The following is a 16,245-nucleotide window of genomic DNA, read 5'->3' on the forward strand; positions in this document are numbered from 1 at the left end:
GACCACTGGGGAGAGGGAACAGTCACGGCCAAGGGGTGCCAACTTCATAGCTGAGGAGAGCAGACAACCACTGCTGAGGAGAGTGGAAACCCATGGCTGACAGATCCCAGACTCATCACTGAGGAGAGGGGACACCCAATGGCTGAGGGGTCTTTCACCAGCTGCTGGGGAGAGGGACCCCTCCCACCCGTGAGAGGTCCTTGAAGCATCGGTGAGGAGAGGGAACGCCCGTAGCTGAAGGGGCTGAGGAGCCGACCGGGCTCCCCCGCCCCGGCTGCCCCGCGTGTCCTGGAGGGGGACTGGGCTGGGCTGGGGGCACCCCCGGGGCAGTCCCGCGTTCGAGTCCCGCGCCGGGCGGCTCACCTGCCTGGACCGTGCGGCGGCAGACTTTGGCTCCAGCCCCTATAAAAGGTAACGGAGGCGTGAGTCAGAGCCGCCTCCTCCTCCCCGCCCGCTCTCACTTACGTGCGGCCGGGCGGGCGGGCGGGCAGGCACGGAGCCGCCGTCCCGCACCCGCGCACTTGCCGGAGATGAACCGCGCCGCGCTGCGGGTCTCGCTCCTATTCCCGCTCCTGCTCCTGCCCGCCCTGGGCCGTGCCGGCTCCGAACAGGAACACGGCGGCGAAGAGACCCCGCATTCCGCGGGGAAAGGTGAGCGGGGGGTCCCTCGGTGCGCGGGGCTCCACGAGGCGTGGGGCGCCCCGCTGCTCCTTTGGGGTCCCCGTGCACGAGGCGCCTCGGAGCTTAGTTTGGGATCGCCCGTGTCTCAGCAGCCTGATGCGTGCAGCACCCCAATGCTGAGTTTGGGGTCTCTGATACATGGGGTGCCCTGATGTGCAGGGTTCCCTCCCTTGCTGGGCTGGGGGTCTTTGATGAGTGGAGCGCCCCAGCGCAAGGCGTGCTGGATTTGGGATGTCTGATGCTTTGTGCAGAGGTATCCTCAGTGTCAGGGAGTTTTCCCCTTGCTTGGTTTGGGGGCGGCGGGGCTGCTGTACCTCCTGCTGCACCCGTGTTAGGGCTCCAAGTGCGCCCCAGGATGAGGTGCCCCTGTGGAGATGCGACCCCCCAGCATCGCCCAGCTGCGGGCGCTGCACCCCCCAGCACGTCCCTGCCTTTGTCCCTGCTCCCGCCAACTCCCGTGCGGCTCGACTGGCCCGACCCCTGCCCAGGGGCTGGGCCCTCGCTTTGTCGCAGCCCTTTTCCCTAGCTAAGTCCCTCTCGCATCAGACTGAGGGGCTCAGAGCTTCCTGAGATGGGGCTACAGGGGCTGTGCACCAAGCAGTCCCCGCTTGCTCCCGGGGACCGCCCGGAGGTTCCAGCCCCGCACCCGGCTGGGGAACGGCGGCCGGTCCCCTTCACCCTGCAGGATGTCGGCTGGGCCGCCCTGCGCCCATCTCGTCCCCCCGCGGCCCACTGGGAACGGGGTCTGGCCCTGCTGCAGAGCTGGAGGGGGGCTGACGATGGGGGACGGGGGACGTGACAGAACGCAGGGCTGCAGGGTTGTGTGCCCCTCCTCCTCCTCCCCGTGAGATGTCTTGCCGGTGCTGTGGGGGCTCCCAGAGTTACAGGTTCAGGGAAAAAGTCCTGGGTCTTTGGTGTTGGTCCCTTTTCTGATTGGAGGCATAGCCAGCGCTCTGCAGGGATTTTGGGGGAGTGCTGTGGATTTGTTCTTCTGGGGCTGAGTCCTGCACAGGGACGTTGTTGTCCCTGTTCATGCTCCTTGTTCCCGCTTTGCCCACAGGTTTGTTTCCCGGGTCTCAGCCTCATAGCGTGTCCTTGGTTTTGCCTCTGGTAAGGAGTTGTCCTGACCTGTGCCAGGACAGCTGCCCTGTGGTAAGGACCAGGAATTGTTTTGTGCCAGGAGCTGCTTTTGTTATTCCAATGAATCACTTTTCTTACCAGAGCCGCTCTTGCCGCCCTTGCCGGGCTGAGCCCTGGACAGAGATGGGGATGCAGACGGTTCTTGCCACAGAGATTAAGTAACCCAGGCCACAGGGTGGGAGGGTGTCGGGCGTTCAGCATGCCGGTGTGCTGCGCTGGCCGAGGGGCTGGACACTGCGTGAGGCTTGGGAGGGCTGGGTGGGAGGACTGGGATGGAGAAGGGGAAGGGAAGTGGCCAGGAGGTCAGTAGGGAACAGGCAAGTTAGCCCATGCTATACTAGTGTTAAGAGGCTGAAGTTCTGGATGGAATCCCATGAGAAGCAGGTCATGGCTGGAACCCTGCAAGGCTCCTGCCAGCTGCCAGGACCTGCGTGTCTCAGCACCTCTGCCGGGTGGTGAGCTGGTTCCCTCTTCCTCGAGGCTAGTGCATGAGGTAGGGTTGGTGGCTTCCCAGCCCATGGATTCAGCACATGCTCAGGAATTTGCCATGGGGTTGTTCCCTGAAAACATTCTGGCTTGCCCAGAGACCTGAGTCCCACACTAAGTGTGTCTTTGGGAAACAGTATCTCCCTTTCCCTGTTTCCTCTCCCTCTTATTCAGATGTGTCTTGCTCTCAGTGTCCTCTTCTTGCTCATTCTCCAATGTCCTTTTTCTCCAAGTGAACCTATTTTTCTTGCTTAATACTTCTTATTCATCTCTCCCCCCAGCTCCAAGCACGGATCTGTCCTCTGGGATTTCCCCATTTTCTTCCCTTTTGTTGGGATGGCCCTTTCTCCGCAGCACTCTGATTGTTTCCTGTTTCCCCCAACACTTGCTGGGGCAGCTGGGTTTGGAAGGAGCAGGAACATGCCCTGGAGTAAAGCCTGTCCTATGCCTTCCTCCACCCAAACCCTTGGCCCTCCTGGGGGGACCTGGCACAGTTGGGCTCCACAGCCCAAGCAGTTCTCCACCAGGAAAACAAAGAACAATCCCTGCAGCGACCTGTGCTGCCAGTGGCAGATTAAAGGCTGATCCCAAGGCTTGCAGTGGGTCAGAGTTTATAAACAACAAGGGACTTTAATGAAGCCAGGCTTGGGAGGGATCAGTGCCCCCATGGGCAGCACATGGGGTGGTGTCCTGGGCTGAAAGTACATGGGTGCTGCTGCATGGGGTGGGTCTGGAAGGAGAAACCAGGGAGATGATGGGGCTGGGATGGCACAGCCGTCCCACAGAGACAGTTCCTGTGGGGCTTGGCAGAAGGATGCTTGGGTTATGCACGCCCCTGCCCAGAACCTGTACCGTGTTTGCCACAGGCTGGAGAGCTGGCTTTGGGCAGTGTGAGCACAGTGGCACAGTCCAGATCCCGCAATCAGGTCACTGCCTTCAAGGGACATGGTGTTTGGATGTGTTTTGTAGGCTGGGACCTGGCTGCTGTGGCTGGTCCCTACTTTGAGACCTGCCTCTGTGCATCTCTGCATGGCCTGGTACCTCCTGGCCTACTGACCCTCGGGAATAGCACCCTACTGACCCTCTCTTCTGGGCCATGAGCTCCACTGATCCTTTCGTAGCCTGGGACAGCAAGGTGGTCCTGGTCTGGCATCTGTGAGCTGAACTCATCCCATGGGGCTTTGACCCAGGTGTGGCTCAGGATTGGGTCCCAGTGGGAAGAGGAGGCTCTGGCAGGGTGCCAGCACTCCCTGTGTCTGAGCACAAGGCACAGTGTGCCCAGCTGATAAAAGAGCAGGAGGGAAGAGCTGGAAGTGAGCTCGCTGTCCTGCGTGCCACACACAAGCCACTGAGCTTCTGGAGTTCAAGGCGAGCAGAGAGCACGAGTGGCTGTGCTGCTGTCAGGCAGCATCCACTTTGTGAGCAGCACGTGTTTCAGTGTTATCAGGTGCTCTGCATCAGCCTCAGACTGCATAGACCCTAAAATGTGAAACAGTCAGGATGGGAGGTGCAGACCCATAGGGCAAACTCCTTCCTTATTGTTTGGCCCTGCTACAGGTTGCCTCCTGGTCTGTGCAAATGATCCTGAGTCCTTTGGGTGCACAGTCCATCCCTGTGTGCCCTTGGTGAGGTCTCCTGGGTGCAGCTTGCTGCATCAGTGCCTTTTCACAGCAGCCAGTGGTTGAGCTGGCTCCTCACGCTGCCAAAAGCTGCTCCTACCCTTCCTCCCGGACTGCAGGACATGCGGAGCAGCACGCTGGTAATGGCAGCGTCCGCCTGAGCTCGGCGGGAAAGTGTTGTTGGATGGTGTTGGATGTCAAGGAGGGAAGGGAGCTGGCACTTGCAGCAAAGCCTGTATCCCAGAATGGGAGGGCTGAATGGGAGCAAGGAACAGCAGGAGAAAGCACAAAGGGAGTGTGTGAAGGGGGGAAGCTCGTGGGAAACTTGGCTGGATCGCGGGCCGCTGGGGAAAGGCGGGTGGCAGGCGGCACTCAGGTGAACCGGCGGGCTCTGCGCGGCTGGGAACGGAGGCGTTTTTGCCTGCAAGGGCAGGCAGATCCTGTGAGCACCCTGCTGTGTTCTCCTGCTGGAACCCCTGCAAGGAACTCTCTTCTTGCACGTTATCTCCCGCTGTGCGCATCGCATCACCGGGGCTGCGTTCCCCCACGTTTTTGGGAGCGCTCTGCAGTCCCTGCCGGGCCGGTGGGTGCTCAGAAGAAAGGCAGGGCATGCCAAGGGCTGCAGCACCCGCTGCCGAGGGGCAGCCACGTCCTTAGTGGTAAGCGGCAGCAGCCCGGCAGGAGGGAGACCTGGCATCGCACGGCTTTTGGGAGGAGAGGACGTGCTCCGGCGGGAGGTGTGGGAGGCAGACGGAATTATGCAAATCGGCACTTGGGCAGGGCAGTGGGTTAATGTTCACGGAAAAGGGATGCGAGGTTGCAAATGCCCCCAGGTGGAAGGGATCGGAGGAGCTGATGCAGGGCTGCTCCGAGCCGTGCCGAGGCAGGGGCCGATGCTGAGAGCCCGACCCAGGGCTCGCCTCGGCGCTCCCCTGCAGCGCTCGGTGCGTGTGCCAGGGGGGCCCAACCCTGCACAGCTGCGCTTGAGAGACGCCTGGCTGTGCCATCATTGCACCCAGATCCACGGGATGGGAAAACACACCCAAGGGGACTTCAGTGGGTGTATAAGAGCTCACAGATCCTTTTGGTTTTGATGCTGAGACATCCCTGGGGAAGTCTGTTGGGTTGGAGTGGGTTGAACTGGCTCCTGGGTGCAGCTACAGCCTTTGGGGTGTCCAGAGCTGCCGAGCTGAGCTGGCAGGAGGCTGTGAGGAGGGTCCAGAGACCCCTCGGCTGCGGGAATAGGCATGTGCTGGGAGATGTGGGAACCTGAGGTAATTGGTACATGCTGACACAGCAGGGCAGGTGTCAGCACGGGGCTGTTGCTCAATCTGTGATACGATGTTGGAGCTGCTTTCTGTCCAGGCAGAGTCCCTGGAGGTGAGGAAAAAGTGGGGTGTCGGGGCAGGCTGTGCCAGTAGAGGCATGTGCAGTGAACCATGTGCCACCCCTGGGGTGCTGTGCCTTACCTGTGCCAGGACTGCCCCAGTGTGAGTGTTTCTTTGTGCAGATAGTGCCAGGAGGGACAGGAGAGTGGGAGCAGTGTCAGAGAAGATATACTGTGTTTCTGGAGAAGGGTCCATGTTCTCTGGATTTTGTGCAAAGTTGGTGTCCGGGTAGCAGGTACCCTTTGTGTGAGCAAGGTGGGCAGGATAAGTGAATCTCAGCTTGCTGTAGCACAGCTGGGTGCATCCATGCAAGCAGACATGGAGAGGGCACTGCAGTCTGTCCCATGACACACGTGTCCTGGTGCATGCAGCAGAGGTTGCCCTGTCCTCTGCTTGCTATTCCTTCTTCCCGTGCCTTTGGGAATACCAAAGAGATCCCTAAGCATTGCTCCTGAGCATCAGAAATGTGACAGAAGTGAGTCACCAGTCACACAGGACAGAGCCCCAAGATCTGTTCCCATCTCTGCAATACACAGTGCCCCTGAACACCCTCCAGCCCTTCCCATTCCAGCCTGGCTGTGGTCATCCACGCCCCTGAGCAGCAGATGCACCAAGACCCCCAGCAGTGCCCATGCCTGGATCCTCACTGAGTGCAGGGCAGGATCCTGCTGGGCTTAGGGCCTTGCATGGGACATCTGGGCCTGGGAAAGCTTGCCTCCTCATTTCTCACCCTGAGCTGGAATCCACTCCTATTAATAGCAGTGGCGTGTCAATAGCTCTTGTCAGCAGCAGGGATAGGGGCCAGAGCAGCTCCTGCTGGGACCCTCCTGCATCCTGGCCAGGCTGGCAGACCCCCACCAAATGGCCCCACCGAGGGACAGAGATGATATTTGGGCTCAGCTGTACCTCTTAAATGCTCCTCCATGTCATTGCTGCTGTATGAATGTCCCCCTTTTCTCCAAACCTGTCCCATCCTGGCACTCTCTGCTCCTGCACTCAAGGGTTGGGAAGTGCCAACAGCCTGTCTGTAATGACAAACTTGCTGGTAAGGATAAATCAGAGGAGGAGCCTGTGAACTACCTGTTGTGCCAGCCAGAGCAGGCACATTATCCTTTTGGGCCATGTTTTCCCGCCTGGGGCAAATTTGAGCCCCACATCCCTTTGCCTGGAGCTGGTTGTTTAGAAGGGCTGGTGATAGCTAAGGTGTTTGGTCAGGGGCATCTGAGAAGAGGTTCTGGTGCACTTCTAGAGCCAGCTCCAGTGATGTGCCAAGAATCCAGGCATTGCTGGCAGCCCTGGAGGAGAGCAACAGTGTGAGGGCCAACCTTTTAAGTACTGGGTACTCTCAGGACCTTCCCAGAAGGGCTTTTTCCCCTCTAGATTTGCTGGTACACCACCAGCTGTGGGAAGCTCAGGTCGCATCTTGCCCTGCTGTGGTCACAGTGTGACCCATGGGTGACACAAGAAATGCAGAGGTCCTGTCATGGGATCCCTCATCCTCTCTCCTGCTTTTCCAAAGGAAAGGGTTTTGCATGGTAGGACCTTATGAAGCTCTGTGTGGGCATTTGGATGGTCATATGAACTAAAACTGGGGACAAGAGCTGAGCATTTGGCCTGGCACATTTTCCTGTGAAAGTCCATCCCCACTGCAGGGGCACTCACTGATGTAAGGAGGTTTTGATGCTCATTTCTTTCCTCTGCTGTCAGTGCCAGGACAGCTTTCCCAGGTGGGAGGAGGGTGTCTGCATGGTGCAGTGCACGTTGCTGCCCAAACTCCTCATGGAGTGTGAGAGCTGCCCTTGTGAAGTGCCTTGTCTTTGGGCAGTGGGAGGCTCCAGCTGCTCTGGAGCTGGTACAGGTGCTCAGTAATGGAAGCCAGTATCTCTGATTTTTCTTTTTTGAGGATGACAACAAAATGTCAGCCCTGGGGTTTTCCCTCTGACTGACAACTGCAAGGGGCTTACACACGCTCCGAGGAGGCAATACCCTCTGGGAACATGCCCTTTGCTGGGACAGAGGGAGAAGTGGGAAAGCAAAGGTGGGGAGGGGGATGGAAGGCAGTGGGAGCCTGGAGACCTGCTGCCTGGCAGAGGTGTGTTTGCTGACAACCTTTCCCTTCCATTCATGTGGTTCTTTCTTTTCTTTTTTTTCAAGGCCACAGCCACTGGAGCTATGAAGGTAAATACCCTGCAGTTACTTCTGCTTTTTTCTTACCACCCAGCAGATCCTGGAACAGAGCCAGCTGTGGTTAATTATTACAAGGCTTCCGTGCACACTCCACAACTCACCCTTCCCTGCTGCCTGACCCTGACACAGTGCCCGCACTCAGGCATGGATGGGCTGAAGAGCCAGAGGTTGATCTGATTTCACCAGGAAGCAGCAGCTCCAATGAGGACTTTCCCAGCCCCGTGGGTGTGGGGGTATGACCCTCAGGGAAGGGCTCCTCCCTGAATGAGAGCTCCCCAGCCCTGTGCCAAGCGGGGAAAAGGCTGCTCTCCCCATGCTGGACTTGCAGCCCATGCTGGGACTTTGACCAGCCCAGAGATTAGCTTGTCTTCACCTCTGCCCTCTGTCACCTTCCCTCCCCATCCTGCCTGGCCCTGCCCTTCCAGCAAGGCCTGGGGGGCTTCTCCACAGCACCCATGATGGGCATCACCACAGTGCTGTGACAGATACACCCTTTACTGCCCCATCACTCTGGGGTTTGGCTCAGCCGCTCACACCCAGCTCCATATTTACAGGGGTCCTGTGAGGGGCTGGCCTGGGGACAAGCCTGGGTTTGCACTGGCCCATGACATGCTAGAAGCAGCCCTCTGCAGCGCAAAGAGAGGTTTCTGAGGCATCAGCCATGCTTATCCCAGCTGTGGTGCTGGGAAGAGGTGGCCATTTCAGCAGCCAGCCCAGCCATGTCAGCTGGCCCTTTGCCCCAGAGCCCAGGAGCACTGTGGTACCTTGCTCCAGCAGCACTGGGGTGGTACCTGCCAGAGGCCAGGCTGTGCAGGGCAGCCAGTGTGTGATGAGCTGCAGGGCAGCAGCTCCTCCACTTGCCAAATCCACTTGTAAATGATCTTCTTGCACTCTTCCTAAACACCCCTAAAATAGACTTTCCTGGCAGCTCACCATGCTCTGAGACCTTTCCTGATACAGCTGCCTTCAGTCACATGTTGACATAAAGCTGCTCCCAAGCTAACTTCATGGAAACTAAACTTATGCGCATGGCTACTTCCCTGGCCAGTGCAAGTCCCCTTCCCCAGCACCCCCAAACCTTCTTTCTGGATCCTCACCCTGAGGATCTCACTGACAGTCCCTCCCTTCCTTCTCTCACCAGACTTGAAGCACTGGAGCACGGACTACCTGGACTGCGGGGGCACCAAGCAGTCACCCATCAATGTTGACACAGCCCAGGCCATCTTCAGCCCTGACCTGCGGCCCATCCAGCTCTCTGGATACAGCCTGCCTGCCAACCAGCTGCTCAAGCTGAAGAACAATGGGCACACAGGTGGGGGCAGAGGCAGCTGCAGGGGCTGGAGCACAAGGAGAGGATGCTCAGACTCTCCCAGCCAGACTGGGCTTCTCTGGTGCCCTTACCCTGGGCTCAGGGAAGCAGATTGTCTTGCAGGCTGCTTGCCTGCCTTCTTGCCTTCTAGGCCAAAAGGGAAGCAACAGGCTGTAGAAATTTTACATGTCCATTTGTTTTCCTGGACAAGGTGAGAAGCCCCAAGGTGTCCAGGGCCATTGGGAGCTGGCTTCAGAAATTTGTTAACTCCACATCTTCTTTAAAAATGTGTCCCTGATATTTCTGATGTGCATTTTCAGCCACTGGTTCCTCCTCTGCATTTCACTTTCAAAGGACTCATCAGTCTCTGGTTGTGGCTTAGACTTTAAGCTACTTACACCTGTCTTTTAGGGCACAACATTGGCCACCTTACTTTGCCTGTACTTGAGGATTCTATCTCAAGATCTTAAGAAATTTTCGTAGGTTTTTGTTTTCCCTTCTCCAATACTAGCATGGTTTTTGTAAACAACTTTTTGGACATGACTTATTTATGTTATTTTAGTACCAGCCTCTGTATTCCAGATATGGAGGAAAACCACATTTTTCCACAGCTGAGCATGGTTGGAGCTGGTTGTTACCAGCTTTTTCTTGGAGGAGGCAGAATGTTTTGTGCACGCTGATATCTGCCAGCCCCTGAGCTAAGAAAGGGTTATGGAGAAAGGGACTTAAGAACTTGCTGATGGTGTGATAAGGCACCTCCTTGCCCTGGTAGCCAACGAGATGGAGCTGACCTGTGTATACAGCAAACTTGACAGGTCAGGCTTGCTGTGTATGGACAGATCAGCTGCGTGCTGCATGCACAGAGCTCTATACTGTGGCCTCCTGCCCTAATGTGCCTGCAGAGTTAAACTAGTTGAGCTCAGTAGTTGCTATTTTAAACACCCTGGCATCTGGTGTTGCTTGGTGTTTAGAAAAGCAGTGAGAGCATTTTCGTTGGGGAGAGGGGAAGTACTTTCTCACAAGGCTTTTAAGACGCCTTTTTTATTGTGGCAACCACTGGTCTGCCTTATGAAAAGCCATAAATAAATAAAAAGTTGCAAGCCTAGTTAGCTATTTGTACAGTTACTCATTTTGGTAACAAAGTGTATATGTTACATAAGCTTTTTTGAGGGCCTGAAAATGACTCAGGTAGGTAGGAGAAAGAAGACAATGGCTTACCTATACAAAAGAAGTGTAAAAACAGATAAATTCATAGGGAGGGAACAGTTTCTCACTTCCTGTATTTGAGTTTTCTATCTCTGAACCCAGTGGCAAGGAACTTGAGATGGCCAATGACTCATCACATCCCTGTTACATGGTTAATCCCAAATTTCTGCTGTGTTAGTGATGTAACTAAGGGACACCTCATTTAATAAAGGAAAAAGGAAAAGACTTTACATTAAAAATTAGGAAAAGGTGCTTAAAAGAATAGGACCGCCTTTCTCCGGGTCCAGGCATGCTCCTGATATTTTTGCCATATGTCCAGGTAACTCAGTTTTAGATTTGCCACATTGCTGCAGAAGTCCAAAATAGCTGGACAAACCACACTAAAGTAAAGAAAAATCAAAGTATGAATTTATGGTATCCAAAGAGGCAAAAGTTTTAGCTCTAAGTACTTTCAAAATATTTAATGCTTCTGTGGCACTAGCTCCAGTGCTGTCATACATTTGCAGGCTGCTTTATTTGAAAGGTCCCAGCTCACCAAAGTTGCAGCTCTCTGTCCCCTTGCTCTGCTCTCATAGATATCCACCACTCTGCCAGTATCCTTCTCTATGAATTTTGTTCACGGTCTCTTTATATTATTATCACTTACTGAATTAATTGTTGGATAACATTTGGCTTGGAGCTGGCCCCAGGAGTCTTTGTGGAGGGGCTCTTCACTTTCCAGCATTTTCATAGCAGCTCTTTTTGAAGCTGACATATTTACTGCAGTATCCTACAACCTTAGGTCAGAAGCTGAATTCTGCCACATTGGCAGGCCTGCCCACAGCCTCATGACAAATGGAAAGCAAGGTTTTTCTGTTATGACCAGCTTCTAGAAGCCCAGAGCGACTGTTTCCCTCGAGACGCCTCCTTTGCGTACCTGTGGAATGGGCTGGGCTTTGTGTTGTATTACTGACCTCTTCCTTCTGGCTCTGCAGTTGTCCTTGAGCTGCCCGACTCGCTGGCCCTGGTTGGTGGCTATGCCCAGCAGTACCGAGCTGCACAGCTGCACCTGCACTGGGGCTCCCCGGCGGGACCCGGCTCGGAGCACACCGTCAATGGGCGCCGCTTTGCTGCCGAGGTGAGGAGCCCTCACGGCACTGGATGCACCTTTCCCCTCGTGGTGCTGGGCACAGAAGGCGCTGGAATGCTGTCATGCTCCTCGCCCATGGCTCTGGCCGTCACTGGATGTGGGCTGTAATTCCTGGCCAGGATCCTGGGCAGCTCTGCAGCAGTGGAGTTTGGTGTAGCAGGCCACACTTTGGTGCTGAGCCAGACTCATGCAGATGCCTGGTCCTGGGCTGATGGTGCAGGAGCTGGGGCAGTCCCCAGGCTGTGGAAGCCAGCTTTTCTGGAGGCTGTGAGCCTGCTTTGAGAGCTACAGGGACTGTTTACTCTGTACACACTGTCCTCTTGCTCTGCCAGCTCCCATCTGGTTTTATCCCTCCTTCTCTAGCTGCTGTCCTCAAACTGAGCCTGGCTCTGCAGTATTAGCCCCTGTTATGCAGGACAGAGTGCTAACTTGCTGTTCATGAGCAGGGAAGTTCCTGCAGGCAGAGCTTCATGCTGGCTGCTTTGCACCAGCGGACTTTCTTGGACCCACCAGCATTTTCCCTTCCCTGTAGTGGTACTCATCACACCTGCATATGTCTCACAGCCCTTGTGTCAGCAGGCTGTAGCCCTGTGGGAGTGAGCATCTCCCAGTGGTGTCCATCGAGCACTGGGATTGCATTTTTCCCTTCCAGATCCATGTGGTCCACTACAATACCAAGTATGACAGCTTTACAGAGGCAATGGTTCACCCAGATGGCCTGGCTGTACTGGGAGCCTTTCTGGAGGTGAGTTTCATGGAACAGCAAGGGGAGGATGGGATTGGGGTGGGCAGAATTGGACACAGTTTTGGAGACTGACAGAGGTGCAAATATACTTTGGAAGAAGGGGAGAGAAAGGGCAGATCAGCCCTGATAAGAATGAAGGGGTCACTGGGACAGGGTGCCTCTCTCAAGTAGCAGTACCTCCCTGCTGCCATCATCATCTTGTTCCTAGGCCTTGCTGTTACCTTGGGGTCTCTGTGTTGCAGGTTGGGCATGGGGAGAACCAATACTACCATGAAATACTTAAGCATCTGCATGAAATCCAAGAAGTAGGTAAGGCCCTGTCCCACCTCGTACTCTGTGTCAGGGGCTGCAGCCCAGCAGAGAAACCAGCTGCTCAGCAAAGCTGCAGCACATGCAGTGCCACACTGCCCATGATCTTCATGCTGTTGCCCTCCAAGGGGTTTGTACCAGTCTGACTCCCACTATGTTTCCTCTCCCAGGACAAGAAACCTTGGTGCCCGGATTCAACATTGCAGGTCTGCTGCCTGCCAACCTGAAACTCTACTTTCACTACAATGGCTCTCTGACCACCCCTCCCTGCTACCAGACAGTCAAGTGGACAATCTTCAACCAGACCATGCTGCTCTCTCATCACCAGGTCTGTCAGGGCAATGAGCTCTGAATTGGGTCTTTCCCAGCCTCTCCCCATGAGCTGGTGTGGGTGCCCTGTGCCAGGGCTCTGCAGCTCATCTGCTCCCAAAAGTGGGATGTTATTCCCACATACATTATATGCTATTATGCTCACACTGCTCTCCTTCCAGATGTCAGTGCTGGTTTCGACCCTGAAAAGCCCTGAGGATGAGCTCTTGCAGAACAACTACCGGCCAGTGCAGAGCCTGCACGGGCGGCGGGTGCTGGCGAGTTTCCAGACCTCCCCATCAGCGAAACACATTCCTGGTAAGGAGTGACTGAGTGTGCTCAGGCTGCTCCCAGCAGCAGGGATGCAGTGATGGGGGCAGCAGCAGGATTCAGTGCTTCATGTATCCTACAGAAACACAGCATGGGTTAGACCTGCCCAGCAAGTGACATGTGGCAGCAATGGTCATGGGGTCCTGGTCTCTCCCATTTCTGCACTTCCTTCACCCTGCCTGGGGAAGACTGGTTTATAGAAACTTATTTCATCCTTAGTCTTGCAGATCGAACAGTAGCAGGACTAGAGGATGCATGGTCAAGAGCAGGTCCTAGCACCCCAGCTAGCTACTTCAATCCCAAATGCAATAGATAAATTCAGTAGGAGCTACCAAAGGTACGAGCTTGCAGTGAACACCCCTCCTGCAAATCCTGCAGGACGGGCAGTGCTGGGGACCCCTCCTGAAGGCTGTGCTCTGTCAGCATGGCCTCACACATCCTGGCCAGGCACACAGTCCCCTGCCTGAGGGGTCCCTGAATGCCCACCCTCTATTTCTCCTTGAAGGCCTTTCTTGCATTGGTGATTTCCAGGCATGAGTAGAAATGACTATTAATCATCAGGTGTGACTATTGCTCTGCATCACTGAGTTTTTGCCCATTGCTGCTCCCTGAGGTCACTGGGGGTTTTTTGTTCAACATCCTGTTCGTTTCCTGTTCTGATGGCATTTCCTACACCTTCTGTGAAGGTGACTAATAGGAACAGCACAGGGTTGGTCCCAGGCCTCTGGGCAATGCCTCAATAACCACACAATGTGGTGCAAGGCACTTCCCTCACCATTCCACCTGCAGCCTGCTTGCTAATGGCTCTAGGCTTTTAATCAGTGCGGTCTTCAGCCTGGCTAGCAGTTTCCCATGTGGCACTGCATCAAATGCTTCACTGAAACGGGGAGAGATAAAATCTTCCACATTTTCTTTGTCTAGAATATCACTTATCAAAGAAGGATATCGGGTTAGGCTGGCATGCTCTATCTTTGGTAAACCTCTTAGATACTTTATCATATTTTCCATTTACCTCCAAGCCTTTCTTTTACTACTTTCTTGCAAAAGCTGTTCCAAAGCCTCACAACACTGGGGCAAGGGGGGAGTTGACCAGCTCTACTTCTTTTTTTTTTTCATTATTTGCTATTTCTATACAAAAATCCCCACTGTAACAAAGCCACAAAGGTCTTGCTCCAGAAGTGCCAGGAGAATGTCCCAGTACTCTTGGATGAGGTTACTGGTCCCCTGCCTTGCGTGCACAGGATTGTTGGGGGTTTCTCCCCATGTCAGTGCTAACTGCCTGCTTTAGCCCTTGGAGCTGCTGAGCACTGAGATGGAGTGCTATGGGGTCAGATTTTGTTTGGCTTGCAGCTGCACCTTCTGTGCCATTGCTTGTTGATCTTTTTGCCAGTCACCCCCAGCTCAGGATAAGCACTCCTGTCCCCAGCTGCTGGGTGGAGGTGGCAGCTTTTCTGCAGCAGCCATGGAGCTGCATAGAGCCCATAGATAGTGCCACCCTGTGCACCATACCCGAGCCATGTACAGATGATAATGCAGCTCTTTAAAAGCCACGCTTTCATGCTGGGCAAACATTTGTCCAGCACAGCTCCCTCCCAGCATGCAGGGCCACCAAGCCATCCCCATGCCAGGTGCCCTACCTGCAATGTGTGGCTGCCTCCTCCCTGGGAGCTGCTGACCATCTCACTGCAGACAACTGTCCCCACAGCTGCTGCCTGCTGGGCTCTGCCCAGGTGCCTCTCTGGGGTCTCCTGTGCAGTCATGGGGTGCTGCAGTGCTCAGCACCCTGCCTGCTTCCTTGGCTGTAGCAGCAACAGTGGGGGGTTTCTGGCTGGGTTCAGCAAGGCTCAGGTGTGCCATTGCTTGTTGATCTTTTTGCCAGTCACCCCCAGCTCAGGATAAGCACTCCTGTCCCCAGCTGCTGGGTGGAGGTGGCAGCTTTTCTGCAGCAGCCATGGAGCTGCATAGAGCCCATAGACAGAGCCACCCTGTGCACCATACCCGAGCCATGTACAGATGATAATGCAGCTCTTTAAAACCCAACTAAAGCATTTACTAGTCTTAGAATAGGCAATAGAAAAGACACCATCGGCGCGATAGAGACCACATACCGTAAGGGAAAGATGAAATAATAATGAAAACTAAGCTATAAACAGCAAAGATCAACCCTTGTACCTTTTGCATCATGGTCTAGCAAGAAAAACCAAGCAAAATTAATTTAAGGTGTGGTTCAGGGATCCTTTTTTCTCCCCTTTTCTCATGCTTCTGGCAGGGTGTCAGGGCTGGGCTTCCCGCAGCAAGATGCTGTGAGCTTCTGGGGATGTGGCAGCTGATGGGAGTCTTGTAGGCAGCTCTACTTTAGAAGTGGAACCCAAAGGCCTTCAGGCTTGAGACTTCCCTCCCCAAATACTTCAAAGGCTCTGCCCTGACTGTGTTGTCTCTCTTTACAGGTAGTGATGATTCAGCAACAGCAGGTAGGTGAGGGGCTAGCACAAAGCAGGGGAAGGTGGGCATGGGGTGTACCTGCCTGGGAACTGGGGTCTTGTGCAAGCCACGTGCTGAGTTGGGGGCGGGCAGCCACAGTGGGTTTCTAGGGCTGCTCTAGCATCCATGCTGCTGGTTCTCATCTTCCAGTCTTTGTCTCCTTTTCAGAAGGACACTCCAGCTCATTTCATGCAGGTAAGCATGTCCAGCCAAGGCTGGTCCTTTGTGTCCCCTCTGCCCTTGGGCTACCAGCCTGCTCCTTGCCTCCTCTTAGCCAGTAGTTGCAAGGGACCACCCCCAGTGTAACATGGCTGTGCTTGGCTTGCAGGAGATGTGCTGGCTGTGCTCTTCGGGGTGCTCTTTGCTGTCACAGCATTGGCCTTCCTGCTGTACATCTATAAGCACCGCAGCCAGAACACACGGTGAGCAATGGGGAGACACAGGAGGACAGTGCCTGGGGGCAGGATGGGTCCAGGACCCCCACAAGAAGAGGGTTTAATGGTGGTTTCAGGCAACAAGACCTCCCTCCTGGTCTAACAGTTTCCCCCTTTCTTTCCCCACCAGGCTGGACTCGCCGACCAAATCCAAGGTCATCTACACGGCAGCCAGCACCGAGAACACTGCGTAAACTCCACACCTCTGGGGCAGTCCCAGCCCCACTGGCTCAGCCTGTCACCCCAACTCCCCTCACTCCCACCCCAGGTCAAAGAAGACCAGTGCTCCAGCATGCCTTGGCTGCACGGGCTGCCCACATGGACTGTTTGTCTGGGGGGCAGCATTTTGGCCCCAATAGATATTTTTGTTATAAAAAAGGTAAAAACTCTTAAAAAAAAAAAAGTAAAATCCTCCCATGGTACTAGCTGTCTCTGCTGCCTTTGTGGGAAGCTGTGGGGCAGGAAAGAGCACCTTGGTTCAGCTGGAATCAC

The 16,245-nt window shown here is 55.0% G+C and overlaps 1 protein-coding gene across 1 annotated transcript; it reads left to right on the forward strand.

Moving 5' to 3' along the window:
• The first annotated feature begins 449 nt into the window (after positions 1-449).
• On the forward strand, positions 450-16,175 carry LOC139589300 (carbonic anhydrase 9-like). Its single transcript, XM_071425603.1, has 12 exons — positions 450-651; positions 7,469-7,492; positions 8,643-8,813; positions 10,991-11,133; positions 11,798-11,890; positions 12,133-12,199; positions 12,370-12,527; positions 12,691-12,826; positions 15,286-15,309; positions 15,488-15,514; positions 15,648-15,741; positions 15,884-16,175. The coding sequence occupies exons 1-12, from the start codon at positions 531-533 to the stop codon at positions 15,945-15,947; spliced, it is 1,122 nt and encodes a 373-aa protein (XP_071281704.1). The 5' UTR covers positions 450-530; the 3' UTR covers positions 15,948-16,175.
• The last annotated feature ends 70 nt before the right edge of the window (positions 16,176-16,245 follow it).

Source organism: Agelaius tricolor, unplaced genomic scaffold, assembly GCF_023055355.1.
Source record: "Agelaius tricolor isolate 1412-34295 unplaced genomic scaffold, bAgeTri1.0.p SCAF_4, whole genome shotgun sequence".
Classification (NCBI taxonomy): Eukaryota; Metazoa; Chordata; class Aves; order Passeriformes; family Icteridae; genus Agelaius; species Agelaius tricolor.